The sequence below is a fragment of the Triturus cristatus genome, chromosome 7 (genome assembly GCF_964204655.1).
Source record: "Triturus cristatus chromosome 7, aTriCri1.1, whole genome shotgun sequence".
NCBI classification, from domain to species: Eukaryota; Metazoa; Chordata; class Amphibia; order Caudata; family Salamandridae; genus Triturus; species Triturus cristatus.
This window is the reverse complement of record NC_140590.1, coordinates 704,260,986-704,274,101: the sequence shown is the minus strand read 5'-3', so window position 1 is coordinate 704,274,101 and position 13,116 is coordinate 704,260,986. Positions and strand designations below refer to the sequence as shown.

Genomic DNA, 13,116 nt, shown 5'->3' with positions numbered 1-13,116 from the left:
AAGACCTATTGGCTATGCCAATGCTTGTTTTCAGTAAATTGCCATTTTTAAAATTATTTCCTTACTGTAACCTGCAACCTTTGAGAGGTGGTGCGAGTGGCTGTATAGGTAGGTGAGTGGGTGTGTGGCTGTATGGGCCTGAGGTGTGCGAGTGGCTGTATGAGCATGCACATAGCTGTGTAAGTGGGTGTAGAGTGCATATATGGGTCTGAGTGGATGCGCGAGTGTCCAAGTGGTTGCATTACTGTCTTCAAAGGTCTGCGAGTGGATGGATGATTGAGGAGGTGGGTGTAGGAGTGGGTGAACAAGTCGCTGAGTGGATCTGGGAAAGAGGTGCACGAGTCACAATCTTAATAGAACATGACTGAGTGGGTCTGTGAAGGAGTGTCAATGGGTCTGTGTGAGCATACAAGTCTTATTGGGTGCATGAGTATACCTGTGAGGGGTGTGTTCAAGGGCATAGCTCTCAGAGGGTGAATGAGTGCTTGAATGGGTCTGTGGGTGCAAGTCCGAGTGGGAACGCAGGAGGAGAAAAAAAAAAAAAAAAAAAAAAAAAAAAAAAAAAAAAAAAAGTGGCCAGGAGCAGGTCCTCATGCCAGCTCCCCAAGTAACTGTTCTCCTGTCCAGCTTTCCTGCAATCCGCAACCTTCAATTGTGACTCTTCTCTCCTTGCTCCTGCCCTTTCTGCTCCATCCAGACCTTTAGTCTGCCTCTTGCTTCGAACTCCCATTTTACCTTTCTGCCCAGAGGTGTGGCGCAGCAGCCAGAGCAACCGAATTCGGATCGCAGGGCTCACTGTTCGTTCCCTGGCACCAGCAGCATCAGGAGACACTGGACATAAATCACTTAATCTTCTAGACCCCCCCCCCCCCCCCCCCAGAGCCTTAATACCCTTAAGAGGGTGCCATGTTCACGTTTTACATTATCTTACCTTGTTCTGTTCGCTCCTGACCTTTATAAAACCTTTCTTCGTTTGACCTTTATTTTGTCTCTTTCCGCTAGTTTGCCCTTTATTCTGCCTCTTGCATGTCAGGACTGACCTCTATATTGCCTTTTCCTGCTTGTTTCTCACCTTTATTCTGCCTTTCTGCTCATTCTTCGCCTCTATGTTGCCTACTTCTGCAGACCTTTATTTTGTCCTTCTGCTAGTTGCTGACATTTATTTTGCCTCTTTCTGATCTTAATTCTGTCTCTTTTTGCTCCCTTCTGACCTCTTACGGGACTGCAGAGGGAGCCTCAAGACCCTTGCAGTCCCAGTTGGCTGCCCGCCACCTGCTAGAGCTGGCATTACAGTTACGCGCACGGAGCTTGCAGTTGCACGCAGGGAGCTGCCGGTAATACAGTTTCCTGTGTGCAGAAGCAATTCTTTTATCGACCAGCCCCGATGGGGGGGGAGGTTCCCAATCAAAACCAGCACAATATAAATACATATAAAAATAAAGTGAATCGCAATCAAGACGTTCCACCTTTATATAATATTTACAACATTGCCAAAGTAAATTCTACCTTCTTTCTTTTTAATGTACTTACATTGAAAAGGTCAATAACAGTATATGGTGCTGGATGTTTTTTTCTAGTAAACGTAACAAATCTCTGAAATTTAAGGGACTCACTCCTTACAAGCTCTAAAACCGATCAAGATTAGATCCTGTGTCCTGCAGAACGCTCAGTGCCGCATCAACCACACAAACTTTGCTTAGGATTACCAGCTACCACTGTACAGCAGACTGAAAGCCATCCAAGCTCGTAACTATAAAAGGCTCCGACCATCAATTTCTACAACACATTTGTACGTGCCAGTGAATCAAGAACATTAAAACACGGTTTTAATTTGGGTTTGTAATGGAGGTACAAGCCATGGATCTTCTGCTACAATCTCAAGCCCTTTCTATTGAGAGAGTATTGCAGTAGGTGTTTGCTGTTAAGAGAATAATTATACAGCTCCCATTCAATTGATCATGAGTGGTTGCAATGGTATTTCTGAAGATTAGTGATTCCCTTTATTTGTGATCTGTAGCTCACTCAGTTGTGGTGCAAGACTGCATACTAAGGGCATTCAATTCTGCGACAAAAAAGAAAAAAAAACACCAACAGAAATTTTGGATTTTGTGGTTTATTTTAACAACTGGATTTCTTTACACGTCCGGATTACTTCAACTCCTTTACGGCCAAACCTAAGTTAAAAAAAAATAAGTTAAAAAAATTAACTAGGAGTGAAACGGTTACATAAATCAGTTAAAGCTGTTCCGCATGAACCATAATTGACATTCAGGCTATGGATCATCTTTACAAGCAAATTCACAAAAAAAAAAAAAAAAAAAAAAAAAAAAAAAACACCAAATGCTTCATTTATATGCCACGTTTCTGTGGTCTATATTCAACAAACTGCTTTTTCAGGACACTCACCGGGAGGAAGGGACTGCTTCAGCTTCTCTGCCTTTTCCTTGTCTGTGATGACCAGTGTGTACAAGTACTTGCTGCAGCGTACCTTGAACTTCACATTGTCCTTGTTTTTCTTGATTTTCACAGCTGAAATAGGCGGTAACAACTGGTTATAGAATTTCAGAATTAAGAGCTAGTTGTGTGGCAAAAGTTTGACAGACTTTAGAAATATTTTGGTCAAGGTACAACAGAATCTGCATACATAAGTGCTTATCAGGTAATCCGGTTGGCAATTCACATCAAGGGTGGAGGAAAACATCAGCCCATTACTAAAAGTTACAACACTGCACTTTACATTCACTGGCCAATCTTCTGCCCTTGAACCACTCAAAGCTCTGTGTCTGCAACCCTCCAACCCCCATTAAGAATTATTATGCATTCTTGTTCGAGACTTGACAATGTACAAAAAGTGGTTTAATATTCCATTACAAGTGTACTCTATGATATAGTACTGTTATTTTAAGGAAAATTCATTCCTAGGACAAATGCATTTTTGAGACCCTTGCTAACTAGGTAGCAATTTGGCTTAGCAGCCATCTTGTTCCAAATAGATGTCTTCCCTCAGCACATTTCACGGTTACAGGAGAGTCAAGCGGAGTCCTGTTTATTTCCAATGGAATGGTTTTTGAAGCAAACTCCCTAGCTTGGTGACAAAACTAAATTATTCCAAGATTAGTTAGCTCACTATACACTATACTTTAATAGTTTGCTGTTGTACATGTTATCTACTTTGTTCCACCACCTCTGGTTGGCATTAGCATAGAGTGAGCAGAATCAATGTGCTTGTAGCGGATTAGAGCTTGTGCTTTTTTTGGGCGATATGACGCTTAATAAAACAGTTGTGTGATCTGCAGAGAAGATAAGTCTTTAAAGTGATCAGAAAGGTTAAGTTTTAACAAGGAGTATACAAAAACAGGGTATATAAACTTGATATGGGGAGAGCCAGCGCTTTACTGAATGCTACTAGAAATGCGGTCTGTTTGACTTTTGACTCATTTATTTTTCCCCTTCTTTAATGGTCTGTTAACAGGGAATGTTCATGGCGTTTCTCTGTTCTGCGTATTTTGAATTCTGTAACAAAACCCTTAAATGTATTCCGCCGATTAAGAACTATTACGGAGTGGGCCCTTTACATAATTGACTAGAATAATGAGCTTATGATGCGTTAGGTAGTGCCTTACCCCAGGGACTACCTCATAATACTGAGGTTTAACACCATCACAGATTCAATAAATCTGTGGGTGTTCTGTGAAGGTAAAGTTTTGGGATGCACAAATTGGGGGACCCAACATCAACAAGCTTTCCTTCACCGCCTGCCACCTACCATACTAGTTTCTGCCTTAATCGCCAGTGTTTGTTTACTACCCAACCCTCAAACTCTGCCTCCTTCATTCTAAAATGATTAGGCCAGTCACCTGTCATCAGCAACTTCTTCCACTGACAGGAGCAAAGAGTTCAAGATACCATAACAGTGTGCAAATAAAGCAGCCAAATTCAGGGAATGAGAATGTCCGTAGCCCAGACATTACAAGTGTTTACCCATGCAGCACATCATCATGTGTGCTGTGCCACCAGAGATTAAATAGCTATACAATTACTGAACACTGGGTCATGCAGTCCGATTCAAGAATACATGCTTGCCTCACTTCTTCCTGGGCAGCATTTGAGAATTAAAAGCAACAGGATGGTGGGGGCAAATTGAAAGCAGCTATAGGAGGCTGAGGGATTTTAAAAAAAAACAAAACAGAGGGTGTTAAGTTTTGCAAACATTGTTCCCAGAACTTCTGGCTCCAGCCTGCAGCAGATCAGACTCAGAGCCATCTTGTGATTCAGATACTGCATTAGCAATTAAGCGGGTATAATTTGTCAAAGAGGACTCTTCTGGACTACTGCCTTGTGCCGCTGGGCTCGTGATGCAACATAAGGTGTCTCTGCAACTGTAACCACACATAACCGTAGCATTGTCCAGCACTCGACACCCATGTCCAACTCCAAGCAATAATTCCGACAAGAGCGTTACGGTTAGGCTACTCCTAATGCCCGGTCCTCCTACTTTACTCAAATAGTAACTAAACGAATTACGTTTTAGCAAGCTTTGGTATAACAAGGAAAAGTTTCAACTGCGCAGAGATCCCACTCACGAGAATGTGCTGAAGTCCCGCTTCATGTGTATATACTGTCTAGTGATTGATCTTCAGAGATTGAAGCCAGTAGTTTTAGGTTAAAAAATTGCCACATGTAAGGCGTTGGGCACAAGGAGTACTCTTCACAAGGCTAATTATTAGAACCGGCCACCAGAGCCACAGGAATTATGTGTTTAAGCTGAACCAAATTATGCAGCACGTTGACTATATGTGGCAAGAAAAAGCAAATTATGTGGCGTAACGTAGCACATTTTCTGATCGCATTACTTCAGCATTTTTGTGTCAGCACTAAAACACGATAGCCAACTGAGAAGTGATCAGCCAACCTTTGTGAACTACCTTCCACTGCGCAGCAACACGTGTTGCCGCATTTCTTTTAAAAAAAACTTTTGATCCGTTTGAGCTAGAAGCAAATGGTAGTTAAAATCTGCAATCAATGGATGATTGTGGCAAACCCATGATTATCTGGAATTACAAAGTCCCTGCCTGCAGTCGATTTAGCTAGATGTATACAAATGTATAGCCGATAAACGTTCTGTAATGATGATCAGCAGTTACACCATCATTTATTTTGGTTATGGGAAGGAAAGTGAAATGGTGATGTTTATTGTGGCTCAGACAGTGGACAAGGTTTCTTCCATAAGTTAAAGAAATAGCAGTTAAAAGCTACAACTCACTGGGCAGAGAAGCTGAACACAAGACAGAAGAGCATTCTTCGGGCGTTTTGCCTCAAGCCCTGCAACCCAATCCCCGAGCAGAAAGACTACAGTCCGGTTACACTAGACTTGGGATGTCAAGTAGAGGAAAAAAGGCCTCCAACCGCTTCAAAGTAAAGTTTGTGTTATGAAGGAGTCAAAAAACAACAACTCGACAAAGGCCGTACATAACATTCAGTTCAAGCTTAGTTTATCTGCCTCAATCGGGATCATCCATCCATCTCGCTAACACATTCTCCTATAAAGTTCTCATGAGTGTTGTGTGAAAGATTTATTTTATGCAGTGAAGTTTTAAAACTAACCAAAACAAAGATGGAAATGTATTTACAAACGGAGTTACTACTAAGTCAAACACCCTGAAAGTGCTGTGAGGCTTGCAATGGGTTGGCAAGCACTCACCAAATGCCAACACTACACGTTATCAGCAACTTTTCAGTGCTGGCTTTCCATTTATCAGTGTGATGAAACCTGGGAGCGCTAGACCAAGATCACCATAATCAGAACATGTAACGTGGCAGGAGGGGTTAGGGTCAGGAGCACCAAGCACAAGGAAGAGTGGGAGGGGCATGCAGCAACATGGGAGTAGGTTGGAGGGTTGAATGCTGCATTAAAATGCAAGCAGCTATGGAGTAGAAGCTGAACATCAAACAGTAACACTAGCAGGAAACCTAGAAAAAAAAATATACATGGTCGCGTAAACGAACAGATAAGCATACAGTACTTGGTCCCTGCTCCGTGGGAGGGAATGGAAGACAATAAGGGACAAAGAGTAAAGTTACCTCTAGCAAGCATGCATTTTGGAAGGACAATGCAGTAAATTAAAAAGACAGCAAGTCCACAAACTGTATACAACAATCTCAGACGCTAGACCTAATATAAAAAAAAAAAAAAAGTGTTGCAGAAAGCCAGGAGGTAAATGAGCCAGACAATCATGTACTGGGCAGATCTGAGAGAGCAATATAGCACCATCTTCCAAAGAAGTGAAAAGACTGGCCACCCATCTCAGCCAGTATAAACTTAAAAAACAAACTGGTCTGTTAAATATCGATGTACGAGAGGATCCACCCTCAACACACAAAACACTAGTTTATTGCATGCAACACATACAAAGACTGGAAGGCCATCTCTATAAAGGTCTATCTTTACAGCAATTACATCTGCGCTTTCTGCTGCATTTGATTTCCTCCAGGTCTTCGATTCTTACATACTTGGCTTCACAGATTACATTTGAAGAAGTACTCTGTTAAGCTTTCAATCAGCGAACAATTTTACATTGTGCACCAGCCCACCTACCTCAATGTAGGTCTACACCGGGTTTAAGCGTGCTGCATCCTCCTAGCCCCGGCCAAGAACCCCAGCGTCAGCTGAGCTCGAGGGAACATTAAGTTTGCGACAGTTACTCCTACATTTGCATGAGGGAGAAGCACCACTGGCCAAATCAATAAGAGGGGAAGAGGATGTGGCCACACGGCTCGGGCGGCCAACCTCAAAGCTGGGGAACCAGGTTAGAATCTAGGCAGGGACGCTCAACATCCGGTTATTCTGGGCAAATCACTTTATCTCCCTGTGCCTAATAAAAACAAATGTTTCCACCTGTAATGCAACTGGCGCTCATGTAAAGCGCTCGGATACCTTCGGGTCTAGCTCATGCCATATAAATATCAACAAAAAAAAAAAAAGCTAGAGTTTGATATTTTATCAAGACAGTCCAATTTTTCTGCCTGCTAATGGCTTAGGAGATACAGATGGGATATTTTGGGAGAAAGGATTGAGGTGAGCAGCACAATTTGTTTTATTGAATGTTGAATACAAGTGCTTGATTTGTGTGGGTAAGGTAAGAGATGGATTTCATTATCTCATTGAAGAGGGTTCAGACTCCCATCTAGATATTCAGCCATGCGACTTGGGTAGTAGTGGGTCTTCTGGGGGTGACAATTTTTTAGCAGATGCTGGAAGCCTTCAAGGTGAGCGGGTTTAAGATGGATTTTTCATCATAGCACACTGCACATTTTATGTCTCCAGTGTACCTTAGGACGCTAATAGCTTTTGGGGTACAGTTAGTTTCCTGGTGGATTATGTGAAGCTTTGCAATTATGACTTGAGCACAAGAGGGAAGGATGTGAAATAATGTTTTGGGGGTGGAATCTGAAGACAAATGGTAACAGTGAAGCCATCCAGGAACTGTTGGGCTTTAGTAGTCTCTAGAGGAGATTCAAAGAGTAGATGTTCAAGGAGGTTACAGCACGTAATTAGAAAGGAGCAGACTGGAACTGTCCAATTCTTGTGCAAATCTAATACATCCAATTGAGCTTTAGCTGCAAAGTCATGGACATATTTGGTGTGGAAGGTGGCCACATTTTGGTAGAGTAGTGCCCCAGGTATAAACTGATACTGATACCCAGTACTTACACTTATTGAGCACTAGGTGGAGATAAATAGAGGTATTGTTGTGCTTAAGAAACTATTAAGACAGTGTCTTAATATGGTTTAAAAGCAGGTACGAGAAAACTACAGTTTGCTATGGATACAAGCCAGGAATACATTCTAACTCTTGATAAATTTCATGACCAAACCGAAGCTGTCAAAGTAAGGTTAACGTTTCTTCTTCCCTTTGGCATACAGCACCATTTGGTTACTGCCGATAGGTAAAAAGGGGGGCTGTAGGTGCTCCGGCAGCAATTGAAGACTAATTACAGTAAGCTCTTAAAACAATGGGGAGAAAGAAAATTAAAAAAAAAAAAAAAAAAAAAAACTTTCCTTACACTAAGTTTTGCAGATTAGCCTTATATTATCATAATCAAGCAACAAATAATCAGCACGTGGACTTCACTGACCGAGATCAGCAGAACCAATTTTATAAAGACCACTACGTCTATATCGAATAGTGCCATTTAGCCAAAGTATTGGGTAATAAGACATGCAGAATCAATAATACCTTCTGTCTTACAACAACACCCAGTCTCCCCTTAAGGGCCATGCTTTCTTGATTTCTCAGAAGTTATAAATCCTATTGGGTTGTTTTAAGGACGCTACTTCTTAGGTTAAAAACAAAGCTCTAAAAGCTATTGCTCACTCAGTAGTACCAAAAGGCCACCATGAACACACTTTAAAGCATTTTTTTTCTAAAGCAATAAGTACTGAGTGCTCACAATGAAACCCCTTTTGAGGTTACTTCTATTAGAAGAAAGCAGACAACGCGCTGCTTAGTGCAGCATACTAACTAGATAAACGCAAATGGCACCTGCTACACCTTCCTCATTTGAAGTGCTCTCTAATCTTAAACATATGTACAAAGCATTTGCAGTCAATTTAAGACTTTCTTTGCAACAAAAAAAAAAAAAAAAAAAAAAAAAAGAGGCATAATTAAGAGGCATTTCTTAATTGGCAACTATCATTTTCTAACTGCTGAAGCAGATACCTCTGATGGAAACTGTACCCACACCACAAAGGTGGCAGCAATTTCAATTGGCAAGCTTTGCTGTGCATCAGTTTTAGCAACTGCTTATTACAAGTCTCATTGACTGATGCTTGATAGGCCAACTAACATTGTGCTTATGGGTGCAGTGTGCTAGCCCAACTACAGCAGACTGAAAAGTAGGCTCCACATTTAATTCAATTTGACAGTTTTATTTTATCGTGTTAATTGATGTATGAATGTAGTCTGATACACCATAGTCATTTGTTTACTTCATTGAAAATTGGAAGCTCAAACGCTTTCCTCGCTGTGCGAACTTTACATCAGACTTAACTAATTTCTGGAAAACTATACGAATACCAACTAACATGCGCGGGTGTAAGCCAAACTCTTAAGCAACTGGGCACCCTAAAGACGGCAAACAAGCACCCCATCTGCATCTCACAAAAAAGAAACTAAATTAGGATGACCTCAGACTACTTAGGTCCATGTGCTCAACAGACACATAACCCATCCTATCATCTGAAACCAATTGCTAACCCAACAAATAGGGGGGGGGGGGGTGGGGGGGCGGCAGGAGAAAAAGAAGGAATACTGAAGACAATCAAGTGCTGAATCAACCCCTTGCATAAGCCTACAACCCCATACACTATACATGAATGCTGCCATCAACCTCTTCTTAAGTAGGGGGAAAAGACTGAAAATCCAACAGCAATACTACTGCTGACACCCATAGTCATCCATCAAACCTTGTTGACAAACTCGAGTCTCTCAAAGCCATCTCATAATAAGATCTTACTTTCTTCCATCAAAATGCTCACCACTGCTTATTTTTTAACATCTCCATCACTTAAATATTCTTGCTTAAAACAAAAAAGAAGGTAAAAAGAGGCCAAATGCTCTCCTGAAGAAACAGACACCAGACCGGCGATCACCTCACATATCATTCACAAGCAAGCTCTAAGCAGCAGTCCGCACAACTATACGATCACATGAATGACAATCTTCATTATGATGAATGCAGCTCCAGATAAAGCTGCAGCGGTCTCAATACACATCATAAAGGTCACCCTACTGACCAAAAGATTGATAGTGTTTGATCTATAATCCACATTTGACACCCTCCCACCTTAACGTACAGTCCGACGTATTGAACCGACTGCCAGGGTGCTCCACTGACTCACAGACTACCTATCCAACAGAGTTTGTTTACATGGGCAAGACCGGGTTCCCACATGGACATCTTCAACCTCTACATTAAGCCACCTGACTGACAAATTCACTTCTAGACCTATGACAACTACTTAAGGTCCCATCAGCTTTGAGCACCCCAAGCTTTACACACTCATCCAGACATCTTCCAACTAACTGAAGACCAAACGTCCTGCTATTAAAAATAAGCAACTACTCCGACCGCAAGATTAAGACGACATATTCCAACCCCAACTATCACCTAACGCCAATCACTTGGATTTACACGGGACACAAACTCAACCTCAAACCTTTTCTGAAGAAAACCATGGCTGCCAGTATCAGCTGTCAATACTTCAGAATATGTAGCCTTTCCCCCCCCAGAAAGACTTCAAAACTGCTGTTCAAGCCCTTGTACTCTTGCATCTGGATCGTGGAACACCTTGTTCCATGGACTCCTACACCCGTTTGCCCAACCTCAGGAAACACCCACAGCACGTCTAGTCCCTAAAGAAAATGCTATCACCTCCACCCTGATAGAACTTCACTGGTTCCCACTAACCGCTCCTATCATCTTCGAAACCAGCTGTAAAATCTACAAAGTATCACCAATGGAAGACCCACCTATCTGGCTGACAAGCTGCCCTCATTGGTTACTCTTAGCATTCCAGACATTTGAACACCAATAGGAAACAAGGAAAAGCAAAAAATACAAGTCAACATCTGTTCACCATATTTGCACCCAGGATCTATTCCATCATGACTGCTCCAATTTAGGAAAGAACACAAGAGGTTTTTAAATGATTCTCCATCACTACGAACAGTACACTCGATTATATCAACGTTTTTAACCCTGTGCAGCTCTACAATTTTTTGGTTAGGTTTGTGCAACACAAATACCAAATATATGAATGTAGCTCTGGGACACGCAAAAAAAGTACTGAGTAGGTGAGAAAACAGGCAGACGTGTGTATAGGCTAGGGTATATATTTTAGACAGTTCATTAAGCCATGCAACCTACAAGCCAATAATTATAAAGGATCAGAAATTGCCTAATGATCGGGTCTCTGCACTCAGGTCTTCCCTTACCAAAATGGAACATACTTGCCACATTTCCTTTTATTACCAACATTTAGAATTACACGATTTTCTGCTGCCCACCCCGAATAGTATACTTACATTTAGCGTCTTTTCTCCTGGCTGTCAGCAGGAAGTCTTTGATCTCTTCGATTTTGCGAGGCTGAAAGGTAGTGAAAATAATAAACTTCCTGAACGATTGTCAACTATTCATGACCAGGTACATACCTCAAAATAACCAATAGCAGCAGAGGTTGGGAGTATATCTAATCAATTCATCGTGGCTCTCAGGGAATACCAAGTTAAACATTTAAATAAATCAATAGGACTTTTACCATTTAGATTTTTATGTTGCAAACAAATCTAAACGTTCAAAATATTTACGTTAAAAACTCAAAACGTAAACAGAAACAAATCAGCATCTAAGTTTGTTAAATCAAAGTCACGGTTCCAACCCACTGAAGAAAGGAAAAAACCGCACTTTCTGCAATTGCAATAGGAAATCAATAACACCCAATGGCCTTCACTTTCAGTAGACTCCCTACCGTAGCACGCAAACTTATGCAGTATACCATTCCGCAAATAAACCGCATCCTACCACCACCAACTGGAATTATAATGCTGCAGATCTACGCATACTTTGCAGAGGTTAACCGATCACCTTTCAGTTATTTATTGCGATTTCCATAGGTTAAATGGGTGCTTGGGATTTACATCACTGCCCATGATTAAACTGCTGAAATTAAAAAAAAATAAGTACTGCCAGTTTATGCCACGCTACGCTGCATTCATTGCATGTCTTTCTTGAGACATAATTCGACCCTTAAATTCTGCAGTTATAATGACCGCGATAATAAACTATTAACACCTATACATATTATGACATACCCATACGCCAGGAAAATACAGAATGTTGACTTTTACACAGGAAGCCTCACAAAGATCTACATGTTCACTCACAACAAGTTATAATAACTCCTGTATTAGTCTAAAACACAGCCAGTCCCAAGCCGGGTGTAAAATAATCCTTCCCCGGAATACACCTACAACCCAATGGTAAACTACGCTCCGTTATATACAGCTACACAGAAATTGAATCCAAAAACACGTTAGTAACAGCCCCAGAAACTAAACAACGCACACGCACACTTCGAACATGAAAACACTAAGTTACCGGATACTCACCATGTCTGGAAGTTAGTGCTGACCGGGAACTACGGGAAAAGAGAAACAGAAAACATGGAGTTAAAGAGCGCAGAAGGCTCGCGTCCGTTTGTTACCCTCAATCATTACATTCCGCCGCTCCATACTGGCAGCGGCGGGACCCGAGCGCTACGACAAGAGCGTCAACAGCGACCCCGAAAAAAATCGGACCCCCCATATAAAGGATGGAATACGATCGTTTCACAAGACCACGAGAACACTCTCCGTACCTGCCAGCGATCCAGAGAGGAAAAGATCGGCACTTCCGCATCCGGTACCTTAAACCAACCAAAAGCAACCAACTACGGTTGCTGCAGAAGGACAAAAGTAATGCATGACAGAAACGCGATCAGTGGTTAAAGCTGCAGTACTACGGAAACGGCAGATTAGTTTTGTAATGATAGTGGATTTGTTTTGCACATTATTACTGCAGTAACTCTATATTTTCGATGACAGCGGTTGTAAACTCAAATAAGGGTTTGGTACTATAACTCTAAGCAATATTTGAAGAGGAATGACTTTAAACACGGTTACCTTACTTTTTTTCATAGCGCAGCAGTAATCGTTACTATAGCGTTTCGAAACCGTTGGGTGTCACAGACTAATGCCCAATGATTGCATGTTATCTAGGGTGACCAGATTTTCAGAATGAAAAACCGGGACGGGCAAAGACATTGAAATAGATATAGGACTAAATGTACTATTAGGTCTCAGGGCTTCTTATATACAAATATATATCGATATATATATGTTGCGGATTTCCTATGGAAAATAGGCACTAACTATAACTATCTACTGGCCACCGCCAGTAGAAGGTTATATATATATATATATATATATATATTTTTCTGCACGGAGATGGTAGTAGGGATTAAATGGTGAGGGATGTGTATCAATAAAGTTTTTTTTGATTACACACACAATACCC

General features: G+C 41.4%; 1 protein-coding gene across 1 annotated transcript; it reads right to left on the bottom strand.

Moving 5' to 3' along the window:
• Window positions 1–2,097: 2,097 nt before the first annotated feature.
• On the bottom strand, window positions 2,098–12,411 carry RPL38 (ribosomal protein L38). The gene is made up of 4 exons (XM_085617357.1): window positions 12,171–12,411; window positions 11,088–11,148; window positions 2,407–2,529; window positions 2,098–2,174 (listed from the first exon to the last, which is right to left on the bottom strand). The coding sequence occupies exons 1-4, from the start codon at window positions 12,171–12,173 to the stop codon at window positions 2,149–2,151; spliced, it is 213 nt and encodes a 70-aa protein (XP_085473483.1). The 5' UTR covers window positions 12,174–12,411; the 3' UTR covers window positions 2,098–2,148.
• Between the last annotated feature and the right edge of the window lie 705 nt (window positions 12,412–13,116).

Coding starts and splice junctions, on each gene's coding strand:
- RPL38 (XM_085617357.1), bottom strand. Junction 2,530..11,087: donor CAGGAGAAAAGACGCTAAAT/GTAAGTATACTA, acceptor CGCCTATTTCAG/CTGTGAAAATCAAGAAAAAC. Junction 2,175..2,406: donor GAAGCAGTCCCTTCCTCCCG/GTGAGTGTCCTG, acceptor TTTTTAACTTAG/GTTTGGCCGTAAAGGAGTTG.